Source organism: Dunckerocampus dactyliophorus, chromosome 6 (assembly GCF_027744805.1).
Source record: "Dunckerocampus dactyliophorus isolate RoL2022-P2 chromosome 6, RoL_Ddac_1.1, whole genome shotgun sequence".
Classification (NCBI taxonomy): Eukaryota; Metazoa; Chordata; class Actinopteri; order Syngnathiformes; family Syngnathidae; genus Dunckerocampus; species Dunckerocampus dactyliophorus.
In genome coordinates, this window is record NC_072824.1 from 22,451,851 (window position 1) to 22,472,579 (window position 20,729).

The following is a 20,729-nucleotide window of genomic DNA, read 5'->3' on the forward strand; positions in this document are numbered from 1 at the left end:
CGCCGTCTAGTGGTCATCACCGTCAATCGCCATTGTCAGCCATTTTCTTATTGTAAAGGTGAGCTAAACATAATATACCGTATAAGAGTTTAGTATGGTCATTTATATATTTATTTCTGAAAGAACACCAGCACTACATAATGACTATTTCCGGTAAGCCCAAAGTTAGCACTGATAATTGTTGTTGACGAGGTAAATATATTCAATTATTCAAATATAATCTAAGCAGTAAAAGAGAAGACATCATTAATACAAAGATATTAAAATAATGTGGGTTGAGTTGTGACAATTGGACTACAGCTCCCATAATACTCTATTACAACCACGCAGTGCTTTTCGCAAGTATACAAGATGTGCAAACGGACAGTGAAGGTACTCCTAACACGGCAACTGGGGGCTCCAGATGGTATGTGAATCTGCTAAATTGTGTTGGCGCTCCTTGAACGTTACACTCAGTGTGTTTGACTTAAAGGAGACGCAACAAAGCTCACAAGATGGCTGCGCTCCCGGCTGATCCAATAAGTAGATTTCCTATCGCTTTAAGAGAGCAAAAAACGGTTGTGTTTTCTGTGATGTTCTTTCGGTTTATTTAGGAAACGTATGTAATTACAAAACCTGTGTGTGTAGAACTTGGCGCGTTAACGGAAAACACCCTACTGTTGATGTAAAGGCCTCCTGCCATCACAGTGTATTTATACTACTACAGTAGATGTGGGTTTTTCCTCGTTTGTCAAGTAAGCCTTCTTGACTTTATGCGGAGTTATAGACGGGCTAAATTGCCTTCCCTGCGATGGAATGGCGACCAAAGTGAGGATGTAAATAAAGACAGAGCTGGTGGAATATAAGGCCGCGAATCAGTCCTCGGCCCCCAGTGCACCTGTCACCCCAAGAACGAGACTAAAGGAGCGGGGAGCCATTTGCACGAGAGGCACCTTGCCTTCACAAGCACGCGGCTCCTGTGGCATTTTAAGGTAGACAGAAGATGGAGGCGATAAAGACTGAAAGTTCAGATCATTTTGAGAGTGTTGAGGAGGAAGTGAAGGTGGACGAATTAGTGGTGGAAGAACCTGGTGGTCCAGCGAAGTAAGTTTCATTCAACCAGAGGATATGATACACATAAATTATCTTATTTAACAGTATTTGTTCGAGCTTCTTGTTACGGGTGTAGTCTTATTTATTTTTCCTGTATTAGGAGAGGGCGCCGGAAAAAAGATAAAACCCCAAGGATGCCAACAAAAAGGTACAGTTGTTTGCATGAACCATAGACTCTACAGCAGGGGTCACCAACGTTTTTCCTTGTGAGAGCTACTTTTACAAAATGAAAATGGCCAAGAGCTACTCATTTTTGTAACATTTATTTTCAGAGCTTATTTTAAACCCAAACAAAGCGAATATGCTTGTTTTACCAGAACATTAACAAAATGCTCGTGTCCACAACTTACATTTTGTATTTCAGAATGCATTTCTTTCTACTGTTCTTTCATTATTAACTGAAAACCTGAATGAAAAGCAGGCTTGTGGGCACCTCATGTGGTCGTGGGGGCTACCTGGTGCCCACGGGCACCACGTTGGTGACGCCTGCCCTACAGTATATGCACATTGGTCCTGGTTTGCAGGTGAACATGAAGGGATCTTCCTGCTAGCCCTTCATGGTCCTAAACACGTTTAAGCAATCAGAATTGGCATTATTATCCTCTATTTGCTTATTTTCGTATGCACTGTAAGTCCCCTCAGCCACCTGATGGAAAAACATGCATGTCATATTCATCGGTAACTCTAAATTGTCCATCGGTGTCAATGGTTGTTTTGGCACCAAGTCCAGGGTTTATGCTGTACGCATACCTAAAGTCAGCTGGGACAGACTCCATTTCACATGTGAACGTGAACAGGATAAACGGTAGAGAATGAATGAAGTCCCCTTCTGAGGCACCTTCTCATTGGTTTTGACTCTTTTTATAAATATAAGTTTAGAACCTGAAATAGACCGGTCCAGGGTGTACCCCGACTCTTCCCTGAAGTCAGCTGGGATAGGCTCCAGCATACCCCCGCAACTCTAATGAGCATAAGCAGCATAGAAAATGGATGGATTGATAACCTGAAATAGATTGTAATACCATGGCAATGATGGTAGAGCTTTTTGCCCACACAGAAAGAAGCCCCCAGTGCAGTATGTTCGCTGTGAAATAGAAGGCTGCGGCACCGTTCTGGCTAGCCCTCGCTACTTGAAGGTGAAGACAAGTTATTATTTTCATTACTGGTTGATTTCTTTATCATGTGACTGTGTTTCAGAATTAGGACAAAAGTACTGTGATAATTGGCCAATACACATACATTATTGAACAAGAGTGACTACACCCCTTACATTCCGGTCAGTGTACAGCTTGGAAAGCAGTATATTAACATGCTGGAAAACTGCCACGTTTCCAAAGGAGGGGACTCTGCTCTGCTTCAGGCATATTGGAATTAATGTTTGGCTCAGTGAACTGCAACTCCCCAGTGCCGGCAGCACTCATGCAACCTCAAACCATGATGCTACCAGCACCACCATGTTACTCACTTGTGTTGCCAGCTATTTAGGCAGTAATGACTGTGTGCTGGGTCATTTTCAGGAGAAAGTACATTTATACTGCTATACAAGCTGTACACGGACAAGTGTTACGTATATTCAAGTTTAATTTATATAGTATTGTCCCTTGAAGACATACTGTAATAAATATGTGAGGGGTGTACACACGTTTGTGTAGTACATAATCTGAAAATTGATTAAAGGAAATCTAAGTGGTCCAACCCAACCACTAATTGATTCCCAGTATTCCCAATTTGTCCATATAGCATATGTAAAACACTTTCAGTAGGTATGTTAATTTGTAAATAGATTGTGACCTTCCAAAAGTTCCTAATGTTGTGTCATTCTTTTCTGTTTTGCGCACCAGCATCACATCAAATACCAGCACTTGCTGAAAAAGAAGTATGTGTGCCCTCATCCTAATTGTGGAACGCTGTTCCGCCTACAGAAGCAGCTACTTCGTCATGCAAAACACCATACAGGTACTCATTTGGACGTAAGACCTACTCTGAGGGCTTGATTAGTTAACGGTGTGCTCAGACAACACCTTTCGTACCATGCATGGGCACACTTCACAACTAAAGTCTGGTGCTCCTCACTAATTCTTGATGATAACAAACACAATTCAAAGCAGAAATAAGTAGAAAGACTCAAAATAATCCAGAAGTCAAAACCTACTGCACGCTTGCTCACCCACAACAGCATTCGTGTGTAATAAAGACGTGTCATTTAATTAATGCAGTCTCTGCTCTTGCAAGTAATAACTGACAGCCGGCACCTTCCACAATAGAAATAATCAAAACAGCTAAAAATAACACTGGAAGTAATCCACAAAGTCAAATAAACTGCTGTATGTACAGGGTTTCCCCTAGGATATTTTGAAGCTGTAGTGGTGGGCTGCATGGGAGGGCGGACTGCTGCCGCTGTGTCGTGCCGCTGTTGCGTTTTTTAATTACTTATTTATTATTTATTTAACTTTTTTAACAACTCGCCGAACATGAACCGAGCACATTGCAAAACCATTAATTTAATGGCAAAGTTGTTGAGGGCACTGCCAACATTTAAATGGCACTTTATTTACAAAGCACATCTTCACTAAGTGTGCTCATTTGTCATTAAATACAGGCGTCATGCTTGTATAGAACAGTTATAAAATTATTAAGAGGTGAAGCAAATATTCTTTGGTGAACTACTCAACATCATCTGGTGAGCTACTGCTAATTTACATGCTACCTGTTGGAGACCCCTGTGATAGCGTCACTGTCTAAAGCTGTACACACTACGCGTTTCAGGTGTGCAACTTAGACAGACAACTAGTGTTTTGAAAATAAGCCATAAGTATTATAACGATAACAAGAGAGCAAGACGGTTAAGTGACACTTGAAAAAAGTAAGTTGTGACAATAATCGATGATTGATGTATCCCATGAACGTAAGAGCCACTTGTAGCTCCGACAAAGCTAGGCACCGCCAGCCAGGCATGTAAACAAAAATGCCAGAAAGTGTAATGATATTGAAACGTGAGCGATCACACACGCTGGCATAAATAGGCTTAGCATGTGACAAGCTGTCGTCAAGTGAGTACATTGATAAAAAGAAGATAAGATTAATATGATAATAAGAAAGAAAATAAAGGTCAACACAAGACGTGTCGCATATCTCGTCACTGGTCAAGTGCCAGCAAGGCAGACAGGCAATTCCGGTGCATGCTTATCAAAATAAAGCCCAGTGAAGCATTTTTATGATATTTTAAATCGTTTTCAAACTAATTGCGGTCAATATGTGTGTAAATAATAATCTATATATATATCAATATCCATATATTTATACACATTCATACAATATATTAATAAAAAATGTGTACAAGTTTAAAAAAACTTATTTTTAAGGTGCTGCGGCTTTTATTTTATAGTGGCGCAGCGCCACGGTCAGTTACATGTAGCGGAAACCCTGGTGTACCAGTGATGGGACAAACAAACTGGGTAAAGCACAAATGCACAGTCCAGCTTGATACAAATAACCTAGTGTGAGTACCTATGTTTTTGATTTTTTAAAAATGTTTTTAAGTATATTTTTTTTACCAAAGTCTCTACTGTTTTTTTCAGACCAGGGAGATTACGTCTGTGAGTTCTGTGCTCGTGCCTTCAAGAGCTCCCATAATTTAGCTGTGCATCGGATGATCCACACAGGAGAGAAGCCCCTCCAGTTAGTGCCATTCAATTACAACAACAAAAACCAAAACACCTGGTTATTACAATGTGTTAATTTTAACCATTTCTTGTGCTAACAGATGTGAGATCTGTGGCTTCACCTGTCGCCAGAAGGCCTCCCTCAACTGGCACATGAAGAAGCACGATGCTGATGCCACCTATCAGTTCTCCTGCTCCATTTGTGGCAAGAAGTTCGAGAAGAAGGATTGCGTGGCAGCTCATAAAGCCAAGAGTCACGCGGTGATGCTCATAGCTGAAGCGCTCGCAGACAACGCAGGCACCCTTATTACAAATCCTGCGTCCTTGCTGGAGCTACCCAAAGAACCAGTGCAGGCAGAGGTGTTCAGCATGGAAATGAACAATGTGGGTCAAGAGGACCAAGTGCAACAAGTAGTGATCAAGGAAGAACACGTTGAACAGCAAGTGGCTCAGGTTTCCCAGGTTAGTTATATACCCCAACAAGATCACCAGGTAGTTCTGGTGGGACAAGACCAGACTCTCCATACCAAGCAGGTGCCAGCGACCCCTCATGTGCGGACAAGCAGCAGCAGCAGTGTCGCCTTCAGCTCCAGATTCCCATCCAGTTCATTGAGCAGCCCTAACAACTTACCCTCCACCCCCCCTCAGTGGTGACCCAGCACCAAGCCCTGCCTCGTTTGTCCCACGACACCTTGAAGGTACACTAACAAGTATTTATGACGAGAATACATTTATTGTTCTATTATTTGGAGGCATAGCTGTCTATTTAAGGGGATAACGTTTTCATGTAAAATGGGGAAAGAAGCTGTTGACAAGAGAGCATACCCCTGAAGCCATCTGCTTTGTATATTACTAATGTTTTAGTACATCAAGTATTCTCGTCTGTAGCTAGTAGAATATATATTGGTACTTATTTGGCTCACTTATCTGTGTTGTGCTTCCTTTTAAATAAAGGTTGGCCCAGGAATTAGCTTGTTTCAGTGTCAGTGCTTTCACTCGTTGAACCTCACTTTTATTGGTATATTTGAAGAAATGTTTTATTTATATTAGGGCTGTCATAAATAGCACATTAACAGCGGTAACTAATTTATTTCATTAATTACATCAACATTTTTTACCGTCATTAACGCATGCGCACCATGTCAAACAACATCTTTCTGTTATGATGGCAGACGGAGCCACAATAGCTCCAAAAATCACAACACCCTCTTTATTATGCGTGTATGTGAGGTCTAAATAAACAGAAAAACAAAGAAAAACAGTTAAGTGGATATTCTTATCTCTCACGAACGTAACTCTTACTGCAGAAGTACAATTTGCTGCATTTAAGTATACTCGGAAGAAAACACATTTACACTCAAAATGTGAATTCAACTTAAGTTACGTGGTGTCTTTAAACAACCCTTCATGGGTCATAACGAGGCGATTTGAAGTGTGATTGTGCTACTATTAAAGAGTCTAGCGTTGGGCAAATACATTTTCAGATGTGTGGTATCTTTTAGCTTGGTGTGAACTTTCAGTTCACATGGAGTTGTTAATACAAACATATACTGTATAATTGTTTCCTGTCATTTACCTTTCTCTTCATAAAATACAGCAAAAATGGACACATTTTGAACACTGGCAAATGGTGATTAATTATGATTAATTTCAAAACTATATATATGTATATACACACACACACTCATACAGTGCATATAAAATTGTATTTTATTTTTTTTACAGGCCGTTGGGGAACAAAGCATGTTGGGAGGCTAGTCTCTTCACATAAAGACTGAACACATCTTACTTTACAATGTGTATTCTGTTCTTCTGTTATTGCTCGTGCTGTTTCTGTAGCAGTTTTGTTGTGTTACAATGTCCGTAAAAGAATGTTAAGACACAATACTTTTGTTATGGAACTTTTTTTTTGTTTACTTGGGGTGATTACTCTTGTGTCACTACTTGAAATTTAGGGTTTCATTAAACTATCCCATCTTAGACTTCCTTTACATTTTAACTGTATAATTGTGCAAAGTTCTAAAAAAACAACAACCAAAAACGGGACCACAAATAGCTTACATTTAGCTATTATTAGGCGCTTGGGAAAAGGTTTCATAAACATCTGTTGTGGCTCAACTTTGCTCCAGAAACATTCTCTACCCCCCACCATAGGGTTCGGGGGGAGGATTTAAGAAGAGAAACAGCATATTATGCAAAACAATATCGCCACCTGTCAGCTGATGCTACATTCTTGCATTATACATTCACCGACTTTGTTGCATTTGAGTAATTTAAATTTGCTTACGTGTATACAGAGTAAAGCTGCCAACCGTCCCTTAAAAAACGGAATCATCTCGTATTTACAGGCGGAAAAAGGGACATGAACACACATCTTTCTCTTTTCTGTGTGTTCTAAAGATATAAAACAGATCAAAGGAGGCAGGTAATTAATACATGTAATGGGACACACCTATTCCTCCTAGAAAGCCCGCTATTAAAACACTTCCAACAACGTTTTATATACATGCTGTGACCATGTAGTAACAGGCACTTCCATGATAACATGTACACTATTTTGCCGTATTTTGGTCATTTTAAGCATTTCTGGAACTTCCCTCCTGGGTGCATTGATTTTACATAGCAACATAGATACGAACGCTACACCTAGCGTTAACTTTTCCAAACTCAAAAACGTATAGCAGCAGTGGCGTCAGCTCCGATATGTAGTGCTACCTTTCGGTATTGGCCTGAGGCATTCTGAACGAGGCGCTGCGGGCGCATGTGTGATGATGCTAGTCACTAGCCGGCTAGTAGCTAGCCAGTGTGGTGTGGCAAGGTGTCACTACGCCAGTAATGGAGTTCTTTGGTGTAACAATGTTAATAACAATGTCGCTGTAGCTTGGTTATATGCAGGTCACATTATGTAAAAGGAGCGTTGTTGGCATTTTTTTCAGAAGGCTTTATAGGCGGAATAGGTGCGTCCCATTACGTGCATGCTTAGCTGCCTCTTTTTAGCTGTTTTTATATGTTTAGAAAGCACAGAAAAGAGAAAGATGTGTGTTCTTGTCTCACATAAGGATGGTGGATGATGTTTGATCAGGAGTGTATATACACAGTCAAGGAAATGAAAGTTATTTTTTTATTAAATTAAAAAAGACATGTACTGTAGTTGTATAGTACAGACTGTCATTGTCAGTCATTTTGGCTCCACATACATTAGTGAAGAGGGAAACATGTTTCTCATTTTAAATGTATATTTAACACTATAAATCATTGTATTGTAATATATGTATATTAATTTCCCTAAAGCAACAGGCATACTATAGAAATAGCTATTTCCACTAAACTCTGCGTTGCGTAAGTATTGGTGACACACTATTGTAGACATGGGACGCAAAAGCCAAAATTAGTATACATGTAAAGGTATTGACATGTCGGGAAGGTGTCAGTTGAACTACATATCCCATGATTCCTTATTACCACACGAAGAGGTTTTCACAGATTTACAAGCAATACAAACGGACAGTGAGCTACTGCTAACACGGCAAACAAGGACGCGGATGATTTGTGAATCTGCTCAAATGCGTAAACTCTCCTGAACGTTACCCTCAGTTTATGTTTGGCTTAAAGGAGACGCAACAAAGCTCGCAAAATGGCTGCGCCCCGGGGCCGCTCCAGTAAGTAGGTTTACTATAGCTTTAAGAACGCTAAAAACGGTGGCTGCTTCTTTAAGATTATATCGCTTTATTGCTGAATAGACAATTAAGAAAAGTTTTAATTGTATAATCAATAAATCTATGTGTGTAGTTTGCGACGAACCAGGCGCATTAACCGAAAATGTCCCACTGTTGGATAAAGGCCTCCTGCCATCAAAATGTCTTTATACTAGATGTGCGTTATTCGTCGTTTTTCCAAGTAAGCCGTCTTGACTTTCTGTGGAATTAAAGACGGGTTAAAGTGTCTTCTCTGCAATGGAACCGACTGGCGACCAAAATGAGGATATAAATAAAGGCGAAGAGCTCGTGGATCTCAAGGCCCCAGAGCAGACCTCGGCCCCCATTGGACCTGTCACCCCGAGAAGGAGGCTAAGGGAGCGGGGAGCCATTCGCACGAGATCCGGCGTCTCCGCGTCACAAACTGATGTTAACGGGGCCACTACTCAGGTCACCGGGAGAGTTTTAAGGGACCGTTCAACCAGGGCTGTACCGGCATGGCTTAAGGACAGCAAAAGCGAAGAGGATGAAGACGAGCAGAGCGCTGACACCGGAGCCAGCAAGCGTAGGAAAGTTTCCAACTCTCGGCGGAGGAGAAACTGCGAATATTCGGTGGAGGCTGGTGATGGCGTCGCAGGGGACAGCATCCAATACGTTGAGTAAGTTTTAGCAGCACCAATAATGACAACTTTAACTAATTGCTACCAAGTGTTTAATCACTTGTGTGTGTTTCCGTCAAAAACACGCCTTCTGCATGCACACTGTCTCATCTCCTCTGCATGGGGAGGGTGGGGCGGAACTTACCTGGCATGTTGGGAGTCTTGATTATAAACACCCTAATTATTTAGATTAATGCGTCTTCTCTGCTCTGTGTAGCCCTGCAGAGGAACTCAAGAAATCATCTACTAATGCTGGCGGTAAGGACCGTATCTGTAACTATAATGATCTTTGCATTCCAAACAATTTTTCATCTTTGATTTGTATGTCAAACTGTGACATGACATGTATAATAAGGTGTAATGGTCTCCGATCCATCACTCCAGTTCTTCCCACAAGGCGCTCTCCAGCCCAGAGTCGAGCCAAGCCTCCATCTGGCAGGGCCAAGTCAGCGTGCAAGACTGAGCCTGGGGCAGAGACTCTAGCTGGTGAGTCCTCAAACTAGCACAGGAGCACTGGAAGCTGTCTGCTGCTCCTAATATGACAGTTAACAGCAAAAACAGTTATTCCATCCATCACTTCATCTTCTACCGCAAGGGTGAAGTTGTATTTACTGCTACTTTTTTTCTTGTATCTTTGTTAAGCTGCTGCAGAAGAGTTGAACAATAAAGAAAAGGATGACATGTGAGTATTATTTATTTTGATGGTGTTCCTGTGGTTGTAAATGGTTCTTTGGAAACGGCTTTAGTTCATCTCGCGCTTGTGGAGCTAATTTAATAATTAGAAACGCCTCGAAAGAGGGATTCAGTGCAGTTCTACCTAAATTAATATGAGGCAGCATACTATGCCATATTATACTTTGTGCTGCATGTTGTCAAAGTGTAACAATGGTGGAGCTTGGTGCTCTCTTTGGTGACTTTGTTTTTTCCCCATCTTAGTGAAAAGAAAGAGAAGAGTGATGGTGTTGTTAGTCCAGTTCTGGATAAGGAGGACCCTCAATTACAGGGTGATATAAATGACTTCAACTATCAATCACAGCCTCAGAGGTAAACTCAAATGAATCACCTTATGCTGAATGTATATGACTCACAATAATTATACTTGTCTTCATTTTTAGTGGAGCAGATGAGGAAGAGGCTCCCAGCAGTGATGAAGACGTTCCTTTTCGAGACGATTTAAATGATCAGAGCTACAACCCCAAGGATGAGAGATTTGTGTATGTGTTGGAATATGCAACACTTGTATGTTCATCTGCATATCTGTATAAATGTCTTGTTTGGTGTTGTTTTCAGGGATGTCCCCAAGCCAAAGCGTAGGGTTCCTCCTAGGCAGAAGGACAAGAAAGAAAAAGAGAAACTCCCCAAGAAAGAGAAGGAGATGGAGGAGATAAAGACAGAAGGGTCAGACAATTTGGAGAGTGTGGAGGAGGACGTGAAGCTTGAAGAAGAAGCAGAGGAGGACCCTGACGGTCCAAGGAAGTAAGTTTCCTTCAACCAGAGGATATGATGTGTTTGTTCCTCATTACTGTCAGGTGTGTAGTCAATTCTTTGTTCTTCAACTAGGAAAGGACGCCGGAAAAAAGATGATAAATCTCCACGGCTGCCGAAAAGAAGGTAAGCTTGTTTGCATGAACCACAGCCTGAGGCCCCGTCCACACGGGAACATTCTTGGGATTTTTTTTTTTTTTAGTTTATTTGGTGGGTTGAAAAAAGGTCACATCCACACTGTGGCAGATTAGTAAATAGTTGCATCCAGACGGAACAGATGACCGAGTGAAAACTATGTAATACACAAGGCACACCTATGTGTGGCGCTGTGAACACACACGCGGACGGAACACACCAAACTATAGAAGAAAGAACGCATGCTCATAAGTTCGTCGTCTTCCGCACGACTCATGACACTCGAAATAGTCAGATATTATGTTGGCTTGTCGTCAAACCTCACTGCTGGTCACGTGACGTCATCGTTTTAAAAAATGAGCGGATTGCTAGTCCATACAGAAACGACGAGCCGTCGTTTTCAGATTTTCCCACTCTGGAAGCCAGTTTTAAAAAATACAGTTTGAGGGCACCCAGAACGCCTTTTCTGTGTGGATGAGAGGCTGAAACGATAAAATACTTTGCTGTTTTGACCTGAAAACGTTTCCGTGTGGATAGCCCCTATATTTGCAGTTTTGGTGGACATGTAAGGAGTTTCATCTTCCTGATCAGCCCTCCATGGTCATAAACTGTTTGTACTGTAAAGCAGTTATCATTAGCTTTGTAAATTAACTTGTAAATAGTACTGGGGGATTCCCCAAATTTTCTTACTGATGCTATACAAAGGGTGCGCTCACACTTGCCAGCGAACTCCAGTTCAGAGTGAGGCAAGTGTAAACGCTGGCCGCACCAAAGGACCAAAACGGATATGACCAAATGTGACCGTAACCAGACAAAGCATAGCAACACCTAACAGAACGGTGAGTGAAAATGATCAAGAATAAGCGTTAAATGTAAGCCCAGAAGTGTTAAAACAGTAGTTAAACATACCTGGCATGAAAGGCTTGTGTGCTCATTACAGTTCGGTGAAATCATCAGAAACGCTCTCTCCTTGCATTATTATAAAACCTGTCTACGACCTTAGACATAGACATAATAGACATAGACATAACAAGAGTAAATAAGTCATTTAAGACACAAATAACATATGTGCTCATATGTGTTGCCATAAATGTGTGGTGGGCAGAAAGGTAGTGACATTGAGTTTTAGCTTGGCCGAGTTTTAGCTTTAGCTTTACATTTCAAGCTTTTCAGATTACAGCTCGTGTTTCTTTTAGGGATTATTGTGCCTGTTGTGAGATCATTCAAACCTGCAATAAAAGTCTGTTGTTCTGGCGATCAAGTCTGGTGTGTGAGTGTCTCAACATTACAGTAACATTACAGCCACCTTGTGCTCACTTAATAGACGTACAGCGTCTTTGAATGCGTCTTCTGTATTTTTGTTCATTTTGTAATGTTTATGCTTGAAAATGATTAATTTTGGCAAAGAAATTCCTATGTAAAAATTGCTTCAACGTGCATATTTGTAACTAATAATAGGCGCTATTCAACCACGAAACTGAATGATTTATTAATTACTAGGCCTGTCACGAGACACTCGGTTCACCAGACGGGACGACACGAGAACGAGATGAGATTTTAACATTACTTAAATCTATATAACAATATATTGCAATCTACTAATTTCTGCCGTTAAACTCTTCTGCACTCTGTATGGTACCGGCCCTGTCTCCACCCACCAAGACAAACTGTATGACTGACAACAGGCTCCACTCCATTCATGCCATTGTTCTATGGAACAAACATGCCAAGGTGCTGAAAGCAATGCAGAGTGAACGCTCTTCCTGCTTGTTTGGAGGCGAGGGATGAGGAAAACAGACACTCGTGCACATGGCAATATGTTGAGGCCAGCAAAATTAAGTTCATTTTCATTAGTTCATTCTTTTTATGATCGTCCCAGGCCTAGTGCCCACAAGACATTTTTTGCTGTCACGTTTTAATCTCGCGAGATCTTATGACACCCCCAATTAATTACTGTACATTAATGTTTTGGAAAAAGCCGCGAAATTCAAACATGCGAAGTACGACTGTAATAAACTACCAGTTTAAGTTGTCAAATCAAAGTCAATAACAATTACTTTATATTAGTCAATGTTTATAGATTTTTGGGCTAATTAAGTATGGATAAACACAAACGTACACGCTTGTCACAGTATTTTTATATATTTCCCATAATACGTATTAATAGGATTACTTTCCGCTCTTCATAAATATCAGTTAAAACTCTTGAGGGAGCTTTTAGGTCCACACTAACAGCAGAGCTTTGTCCACACAGGAAGAAGCCCCCGGTGCAGTATGTTCGCTGTGAAATAGAAGGATGCGGCACTGTTCTGGCTCACCCTCGCTACCTGCAGGTGAGGGCAATTTACTGGAGCTGTTTCCATTCGATATTGTTTTCATTACTACTGGATTTGTTAATCATGTACTGTAACTGCTTTTTTAATGAAATGTGTGGTACAACGGATGGAAATTGGTGTCTGTAAAATATATTTATTGGACAAAAGGACTGAGATGAAATTGAGCTTCACTTAATGAAATGTCCCCCAGAACACCCCATACATGCACACTGTAGTCTGTTTTTAAGTTGTTTTGTGATGGTCCTCACATTAATGAATATCAAAAGGCAGGCCTATTAATGACCCACAAAGTAGATAATAACACACTATTATCATTTATTTCCTACTGGTCACTACTGCTTAAAAAATGTAAGGCTACTGAACAATAATATACAACCACACAAGATTTACTAGTCAGATTTTACTTTCAAAAGTTTCAATGTTACAACTCTGCATGATAATGCATCTGTAAACTACTTACAAAAACACAACATGACTTAATAGTTATGAAAAGTCAAAGTTTGCTTTTGAGTCCTACCAGGTGGAATGAGACATTTTTGCAAGGTGGGTGTAAGTAGTCTCAGACAGTCTTAATTTGATTCGAGAGCAACCTTATTATTGAACTTTCACAGCTAAATTCATTTAATCTTACCATTTATGACGTCAGGGATGCCCCCAAGCCCAGGTGCATGGTTCCTCCAAGACAGAAGGCCAAAAGAGAAAAATAGCACAAAATAATACAAATGAGATCTCGGATCATATTGGTATTTGTTTTTCTGCCGATAACGGTATTGGTGCGCAAGTGAGACCTCATCGAGCTGCATGGTGCTCCACAGAGCAACAAGCTCAGTATTCAAGATTCAAGAGATTCAAGATTCAAGAGTTTTTATTGTCATATGCACAGTCAAACAGGTAGTTCTGCTATGCAATGAAATTCTTGTTCTGTTCATTCTCCCAAAAAAAGAAAGAAAAACACAAGAAAATCAATAAGAACATCAGAAACATAAATACCAATAAATTAAGCAACAACAACAGAAGAGACATTAATACAAACAAACAAACAAACAAACAAACAAACAAACAAACAAACAAATAAATAAATAGTGCTATGAGTGTGTGTGTGTGTGTTGTGTATGCCCACAGTCTGGGATTATTTCCAAGTTTTACATTCAGATTGTAAATGTGCAATTTGTAATAACTGAAGCGTTTCATTTTGCTCTTTAAATGTAATACGGCTCCACCTAAATAGTAGCGCTGATTACTAATGCGAAACGGGTACCGCTGAATTCAGACAGAAAACCAAAATAAGAGCACAAAACAGGAAATGACATGAAAAGTAAGGAAAACCAAAACTAAACTCCAACCTGTCATGTGGAACATGACATAAAGCCCTGTTTTTGCGTGGGCTTCTTCCATCTAATATCACGCCTCAGGAAGAATAACTCTGCATGACACGCAGTGTTTTGGCACTTGTTCTGTTACTTGCATATTGTAGCATTTGTCTTATTTTGCACAAGCAGTGTGTATTTGTGAAATGCATCAATTGGAGGAAGCACAATGTGTTCATTACACGACATTAGTTTGAGGAAAGTGCTGCTGTTGATATCGGCAATGAAGTGCTGGACAATATCTTAGACAACCAATATCGAGCATTTGTAAACTATACTGTACTGCTGTATAAGCTGTACATTGACTACTCAAAGTTTAATTTCTATATATACCGGTGTGTACTGTCATAAAAATGCTTGCTGGGGTGTACTCACTTGTGAGATGTTCATAGCGTGCAAATCCTATTTAGTCTTACCTTACGTACCTTCCAGCAATTTCTAATGCTTTGTCATATATTTGTTTTATTTGTTATTTGTTTTTTTTGCACACCAGCATCACATCAAATACCAGCACATGCTCAAAAAGAAGTATGTGTGCCCTCATCCTAATTGTGGAAGGCTTTTCCGCCTACAGAAGCAGCTACTTCGTCATGCCAAACACCATACAGGTACTCGTTTGGACATTAAAAAAAAAAACAAAAAAAACACTGTTGTGGGGTTGTTTTTGTTTTACTACTGTGATTTTCAGACCAGAGAGACTACATCTGTGAGTTCTGTGCTCGTGCCTTCAAGAGCTCCCACAATTTGGCCGTGCATCGCATGATTCATACAGGAGAGAAGCCCCTCCAGTTAGTACCTTCATAAAATAAACTTCCCTGGTTATTAAAATGTGTAGATTTTAACCATTTCTTTTGTTGAAGGTGTGAGATCTGTGGCTTTACCTGTCGCCAGAAGGCCTCTCTCAACTGGCACATGAAGAAGCACGATGCTGATGCAACCTATCAGTTCTCCTGCTCCATTTGTGGCAAGAAGTTTGAGAAGAAAGACTGCGTGGTGGCCCATAAAGCCAAAAGTCACCCTGAGGTGCTCATAGCTGAAGCGCTCGCAGCTAATGCTGGCGCCCTTATCACAACCCCAGCATCATTGCTGGAGCTGTCGGACAAACCGGTGCAAGTGGAGGTGGCCAGCATGGAAGTGGGTCAAGAGGGCCAAGTGCAGCAGGTGTTGCTCCAAGATCAACATGTTGGACAGCAAGTGGCTCAGGTATCCCAAATGGGTCATGTGCCCCAGCAAGTCAATCACCAGGTGGTTCTGGTGGGACAAGACCAGACCCTCCATACCATGCAGGTGCCAGTGACAATTGCCCTCTCCCCCATAGACCCCCCGTCGCCTGCTGACAACCAACAGCAGTCTCACCTTCAGCTCCAGATGCCCGTCCAGTTCGTTCAGCAGCCCCAACAACTTACCCTCCAATCCCCCTCAGTGGTGACCCAGCACCAAGCACAGCCTCTTCAGTCCTACCCTTCCCAGCAGCAGAGCCAAGGCCAAGCCCAAATCCTACAAATGACCTTCCAGCAGGTCGGCCAGTCCCAGACTCCCATCCAGCAGATACCAATCCTAGCCACCTCTCAGCAGCTTCCCAGCCTGCACACAGCCACCTCACACTCACAGGAGACATCCTCCGCCAACAAGGAAAGCTTCATTCCAGACAATCCTGTGCTGGTTCCCTCCTCTCCACCGGGTGGCGCCGCCTGGGAGCAAACCGAACGAGGGGACGGCATGTCTGAAGACATTGTGCAGCTGACTCTGATGTGAATTCATAACTGAACAGCCACAATACGTCAACTACCATATTGTTCATATTGTGTTGCAACATTTGACGTCAATGTAGGATCGCAACATACTGTTGGCTCATAGTCGTAATTGTTAGCTTTTTAGAGAATCAGGGAAATGTGTGTGTGCTTAAAACCTGTTGCCTTTGTACATAATATATCTGTCACTGGCTTTTTATGTTTGTTGATTGTTGTAAAGCTTTTGCTCTGATGCACTATGACAGCTCATCATATAATGTCCAGTGTGTGTCCTCGTATACAAACTTTATGTATTGAATTTACAAACAGTAGGAATCTAGCAACTTCATAAGTCTTAAGCCAAGTGTTTAAGTCTATAGTATGTCCAATGTTTGACAATAGGGCTGCCACTAACATTTACTTGTGTTTATCTTCTCAGTAATGTCAAAACTGTCCACTGTCAAGATTAAAAGCAGAATATTCCTATTTATATAACTTGAAATTGGACTGTTCTACTCAACTGATTACTATATCAATATTTATAGAGAAACAGATGGTGGGTGTTAGTAATAGTTAACCTGTATATGTATTTTTTGCAGTTCGGTGTTTCAGAAGGAACAGCAGTGTGATTCAGAATGCTAGAGCAGAACTTTTCATTTATGAGCTGTAAATAAATGTGTTAACACATTAGTATTTATTGGTGACAAAACATCAGTACATATTGAGCTTTTCTTTGCCCCTCAGCATGTTGTACTGCTTCATGGCTTGTTTCGGAGGGATCAACGTGTCACTCACTCCAACCCTCCTCTTCTTCACTCGCCGCCCTTCCGACCCTTCCTGCTCGGCCTCTTTCGGAGGGTTGTGGGAGCTGCTTGCCTGTGATCCAACCTGAGACCCATCACTCGGCACCGTGGGAGGGTAGTCATTGGGAATAACTCCAGTCTGAAGGTCACTATCATGTGCAAACTTACACTTGATCCCAAATCTGCATCTCCCATCTTTCCTGTAAGAGGCACATATCCTCTTTCCTCCTATCTGTGAAGGCTTGGCCTGCATTGTGAGGGGGACATGTTTCTGTAAGGCACTGAGCTTCTGTTCTGCCTGAGCCTTGAAGGGATTGGCGAACACGCTGCTTTCTGTGCAGTCTTGTAGTCTAGGTGGGGGCAATTTATAAGTGATGGTCGTGGAAGCAGGCCTGGGTTGCTTTGTAGATGGATCTTGTTTGGATGGCGGCTGTTGTGTACCTTCATGTTCTGACTGATCAGACTCACTAGAAGCAGACTCCAGCAAAAAGTTCCGCGTCTTTATGTGAGGTGCTGCCCCATCAATCACATCAGTCTTGGCGCTTAATGGAAGTTCAGAGAAGACAAGCATCATTAGAAGCTGAGATACCAGAGCCACAACCAATGACGTTTAAAGTGCCAACAAAATACCTTGCATATAAAGTATTACTAGTACTGTAATGACGGAACTTACCCTCCACGGTCAGTCTCAAATGACTCCCCATCGCTGTCTGACTCCGACGACCCGCTGTATCCGACCAGAGCGTCCATGTCTACAGGTATGTTAGCTGATAAATATATATACTAATAGCTAACAATGTTACAGAACATAATGCAACATTTCAAACCGATAAGCTTTAACCGTCGCTAATTCCTTAATAAACGGGGCATGCTATCACATTAGCTGCTACCTTCCTCTTCTACTGTTTACGCTCCACTTGGCGCATTCAGTGACATCTACTGTACGGGAGTGGTATTGCACGCTTATGGCACTATTTTTGGCTCTTACATACAAAAAATGTAAATGGACATTTTATAAATCTTCCAAAAACTTTTTTTTTTAATTTTTTTACTAAACATTTATATTTTTGTTTATTTGACAAATAAACTGGCTCAGCTAAATTGACCTTTTTTACACACAATAACCATAATGGCCTTGACAACAGCTTGCAAAACTTTTTTTTTGTTCAGCAATTCAATAGCAATAATTTGATATTGAATTTAATAAAGACATAATCATGTCCTTTACTGTTTTTTTCTATTTTACTTAAAAATGTGAATTTGAAAATTCAAAGAAAACAAACAATTATACTTTGTTCCTTTAATTGATACCTGCTTCTCATGTCTGCTTTGGGGTCCGCGCGACTGTTTAGAATATCAACTAGAAAAGCTGCAGTCAGTAAACAGGTCAAGGTGTCATCTTCATTATATGCACCAATTATTTAACCTTTCATGTTACTTGGTGAGTCAACAATGGCTCCCCCACATCTTATGGGACATCTGAAATCCTTTTTATCATCACCCATCTGTCTGGTATCCATGATTTTTATTTGGTCAAAGTCGCTAGGAGGAGTTCACCAAACTACGCTGCCAGGTTTTCACTCACAATATCCGCTCCAAACCAAAATGGACGACTTTGTTTACAAACATGGGTTTGTGTCATGAAAGACGCTCCACCAAATTTCAGGATCCGTGAAACTGGTGACAGGGGCTAATTTATTGTAAACTTAAAGGGAGCACTACTGAGTGAAATCATAGTCTTAATTATACTATCTTTTTTAATTGTTTTATTTTATTTTTGGTCCAGACCAGAGTATGGAACCACAAGTCTGAAAGCAGCCTCAGCAAAAAACAGAAGAGTTATGATTTTATTTTTTAAGTTACTGGTGATCAATGAAGCAGTCATCAAACAACTGTTGAGCAGCTAAGAAATAAGATTAATAAAATAGGATTTAACTGATCTTTAAATAAGACTATTTTTTCTCAAATTTGTCCAAAAAAAAAAACCTTTCCAAAAACCGTTCTTGAAAAAGAGCTGTCTTCTTGTATTGGGGTGAATTACCGTATTTGTACAACAGGGGGCAACACAGATGCTGAGCTACATGTTAGCAACAGGTAGCGGAGTGAGGTTCTCGGCGGTTGAGGCACTGGCAGTGTCTTGACTACCCCAGATACCTCAGCCACGGTTAACGGTTCGCTTTCGTGATTTAGAAGGGCCTGAAATCATTCCTTCCACCGCCCGACTACATCCTCAGTCGAGGTCAGAAGGCATCCGTTCCCGGTGTAAACAGTATGGACCGGGTACTGCTTCCCCTTTCAGAGGTATCGGATGGTCCGAAAATCGTGCTCCATGGCCTCACCAAACTCCTCCCACACCCGAGTTTTGCCTCGACCACCGTATGTATGGCTTGGGCTACCGGTACAGCCACTTCAGGAGCCCTACAAGCTATAATTATATAATATACATACATACATACAGCTATATACAAGTTATTCGTTTTTGTATTTTTTTATCATGACAGGTACCGCTTCACATGACCCCCTGGAAGCACGTCACTGTTGCGGATCTATTTAAAATGGTGAACAAATCGTATTGACTGCCATTATTGCTCTCTGGACTTTTAAGTATTATAGAGTCAAAAAACGACGAATAATCACTAACATGATGGACAAACTCCTCCTGGTAACACCACGCGTTTATTTAGCTCTCTTAGGCTTTCCCACAAGCGATAAATCAGCTGAAAGTTGTAAATCAAAAGTTGTCGTGTCTTGCCATCTTAGTCCCGCCACTCTCCGCCCCCGCTTGTCGTTATGAATTCCTCCGTGCTGGCATCAGATTCCTGGAGGAATTGGGCGGAGAGTTGGCCGTAAATGCTGCAACATAACGCGAACAACTTGGAAGCGTGTTCATTCCCTTAAAAACAGGATGAAATGGGGCTTTAATTGGGAATGTTTATAAGTGGATCGAGCTGACTGGATGTCCGATGGCAGACCGGCGGACTAGCGGCGTGACAGGGTCGGAGCCTGGCAGGACGATGGCGGCCAGAGCGACTGCTATAGCGGAGCTGCTGCAACGAGAAAGCTCCAGTCTCCTGGAACTTTATGTGAGTAGAAGACATGACGTTGTTCTACTAGTTTCCACTGAGTGCATACCTGACAAGGGAGCACCGTTATATGGGCTATGCTGAACGTGTGTGTGAGCCAAGACGACACGGAAACATTAACATTATTAGAATTTCCATGAGTGAGTGTTTAAGTATTAGGAAAATACATTTGTATCATTTAGTCTTATCAATAAATATGTGTAGACTTTCATATTTAATTTGACAAAATTATGGCATCGCTATTAACAATTAGAAATTTATGTGCGCCACCTCCATTTTCAGGCATTTTCTCAAAACCTATCGACCTAATTGCGTCTTACATCTCGTGATTTTCCATTAATGCCATCACAGCATAGAACACAGCGGTATGGGACAAGGTGGGTGTTTAAGCACATGTCTGTACATCTCATGGGGTGTCTTTTCCACATTTCATTGTGGCAGTCCATAATACTGATACCCTCAGTGTTTTATAACCATTGGTCAATGATGTATGGGAAATTGGTGGCTAAGTCCTGCCCACCCTTTGCTTGATAGCGACCACGTTTTTCGACCAATCTTGTTCAAATTTTTGCACGTGCTTGTCAGTCCCTTAAAGGTGTGTACCAATTTAGGTTACAGTGGGTGTTTTGAAGGGAACATTGAGCTGCGTGACATACCGTATTTAAAGTCAGTACGACCCATT

At 41.3% G+C, this 20,729-nt stretch overlaps 3 protein-coding genes across 3 annotated transcripts; 2 read left to right on the plus strand and 1 right to left on the minus strand.

Moving 5' to 3' along the window:
* Window positions 1–414: 414 nt before the first annotated feature.
* LOC129182384 (E3 ubiquitin-protein ligase ZFP91-like) lies at window positions 415–6,618 on the plus strand. Its single transcript, XM_054778434.1, has 6 exons — window positions 415–1,083; window positions 1,193–1,240; window positions 2,150–2,228; window positions 2,934–3,048; window positions 4,671–4,770; window positions 4,856–6,618. The coding sequence occupies exons 1-6, from the start codon at window positions 983–985 to the stop codon at window positions 5,406–5,408; spliced, it is 996 nt and encodes a 331-aa protein (XP_054634409.1). The 5' UTR covers window positions 415–982; the 3' UTR covers window positions 5,409–6,618.
* Window positions 6,619–8,324: 1,706 nt separating this feature from the next.
* LOC129183325 (E3 ubiquitin-protein ligase ZFP91-like) lies at window positions 8,325–16,864 on the plus strand. Its single transcript, XM_054780433.1, has 12 exons — window positions 8,325–9,108; window positions 9,326–9,366; window positions 9,493–9,594; window positions 9,751–9,790; window positions 10,045–10,152; window positions 10,224–10,322; window positions 10,399–10,584; window positions 10,669–10,719; window positions 12,983–13,061; window positions 14,925–15,039; window positions 15,120–15,219; window positions 15,292–16,864. Exons 1-12 carry the CDS (start codon window positions 8,708–8,710, stop codon window positions 16,184–16,186), a joined length of 2,217 nt encoding a protein of 738 aa, XP_054636408.1. The 5' UTR covers window positions 8,325–8,707; the 3' UTR covers window positions 16,187–16,864.
* Window positions 16,703–17,873, minus strand: si:ch211-113e8.11 (uncharacterized). Its single transcript, XM_054780434.1, has 2 exons — window positions 17,638–17,873; window positions 16,703–17,506 (listed from the first exon to the last, which is right to left on the minus strand). The coding sequence occupies exons 1-2, from the start codon at window positions 17,712–17,714 to the stop codon at window positions 16,873–16,875; spliced, it is 711 nt and encodes a 236-aa protein (XP_054636409.1). The 5' UTR covers window positions 17,715–17,873; the 3' UTR covers window positions 16,703–16,872.
* Window positions 17,874–20,729: the final 2,856 nt, after the last annotated feature.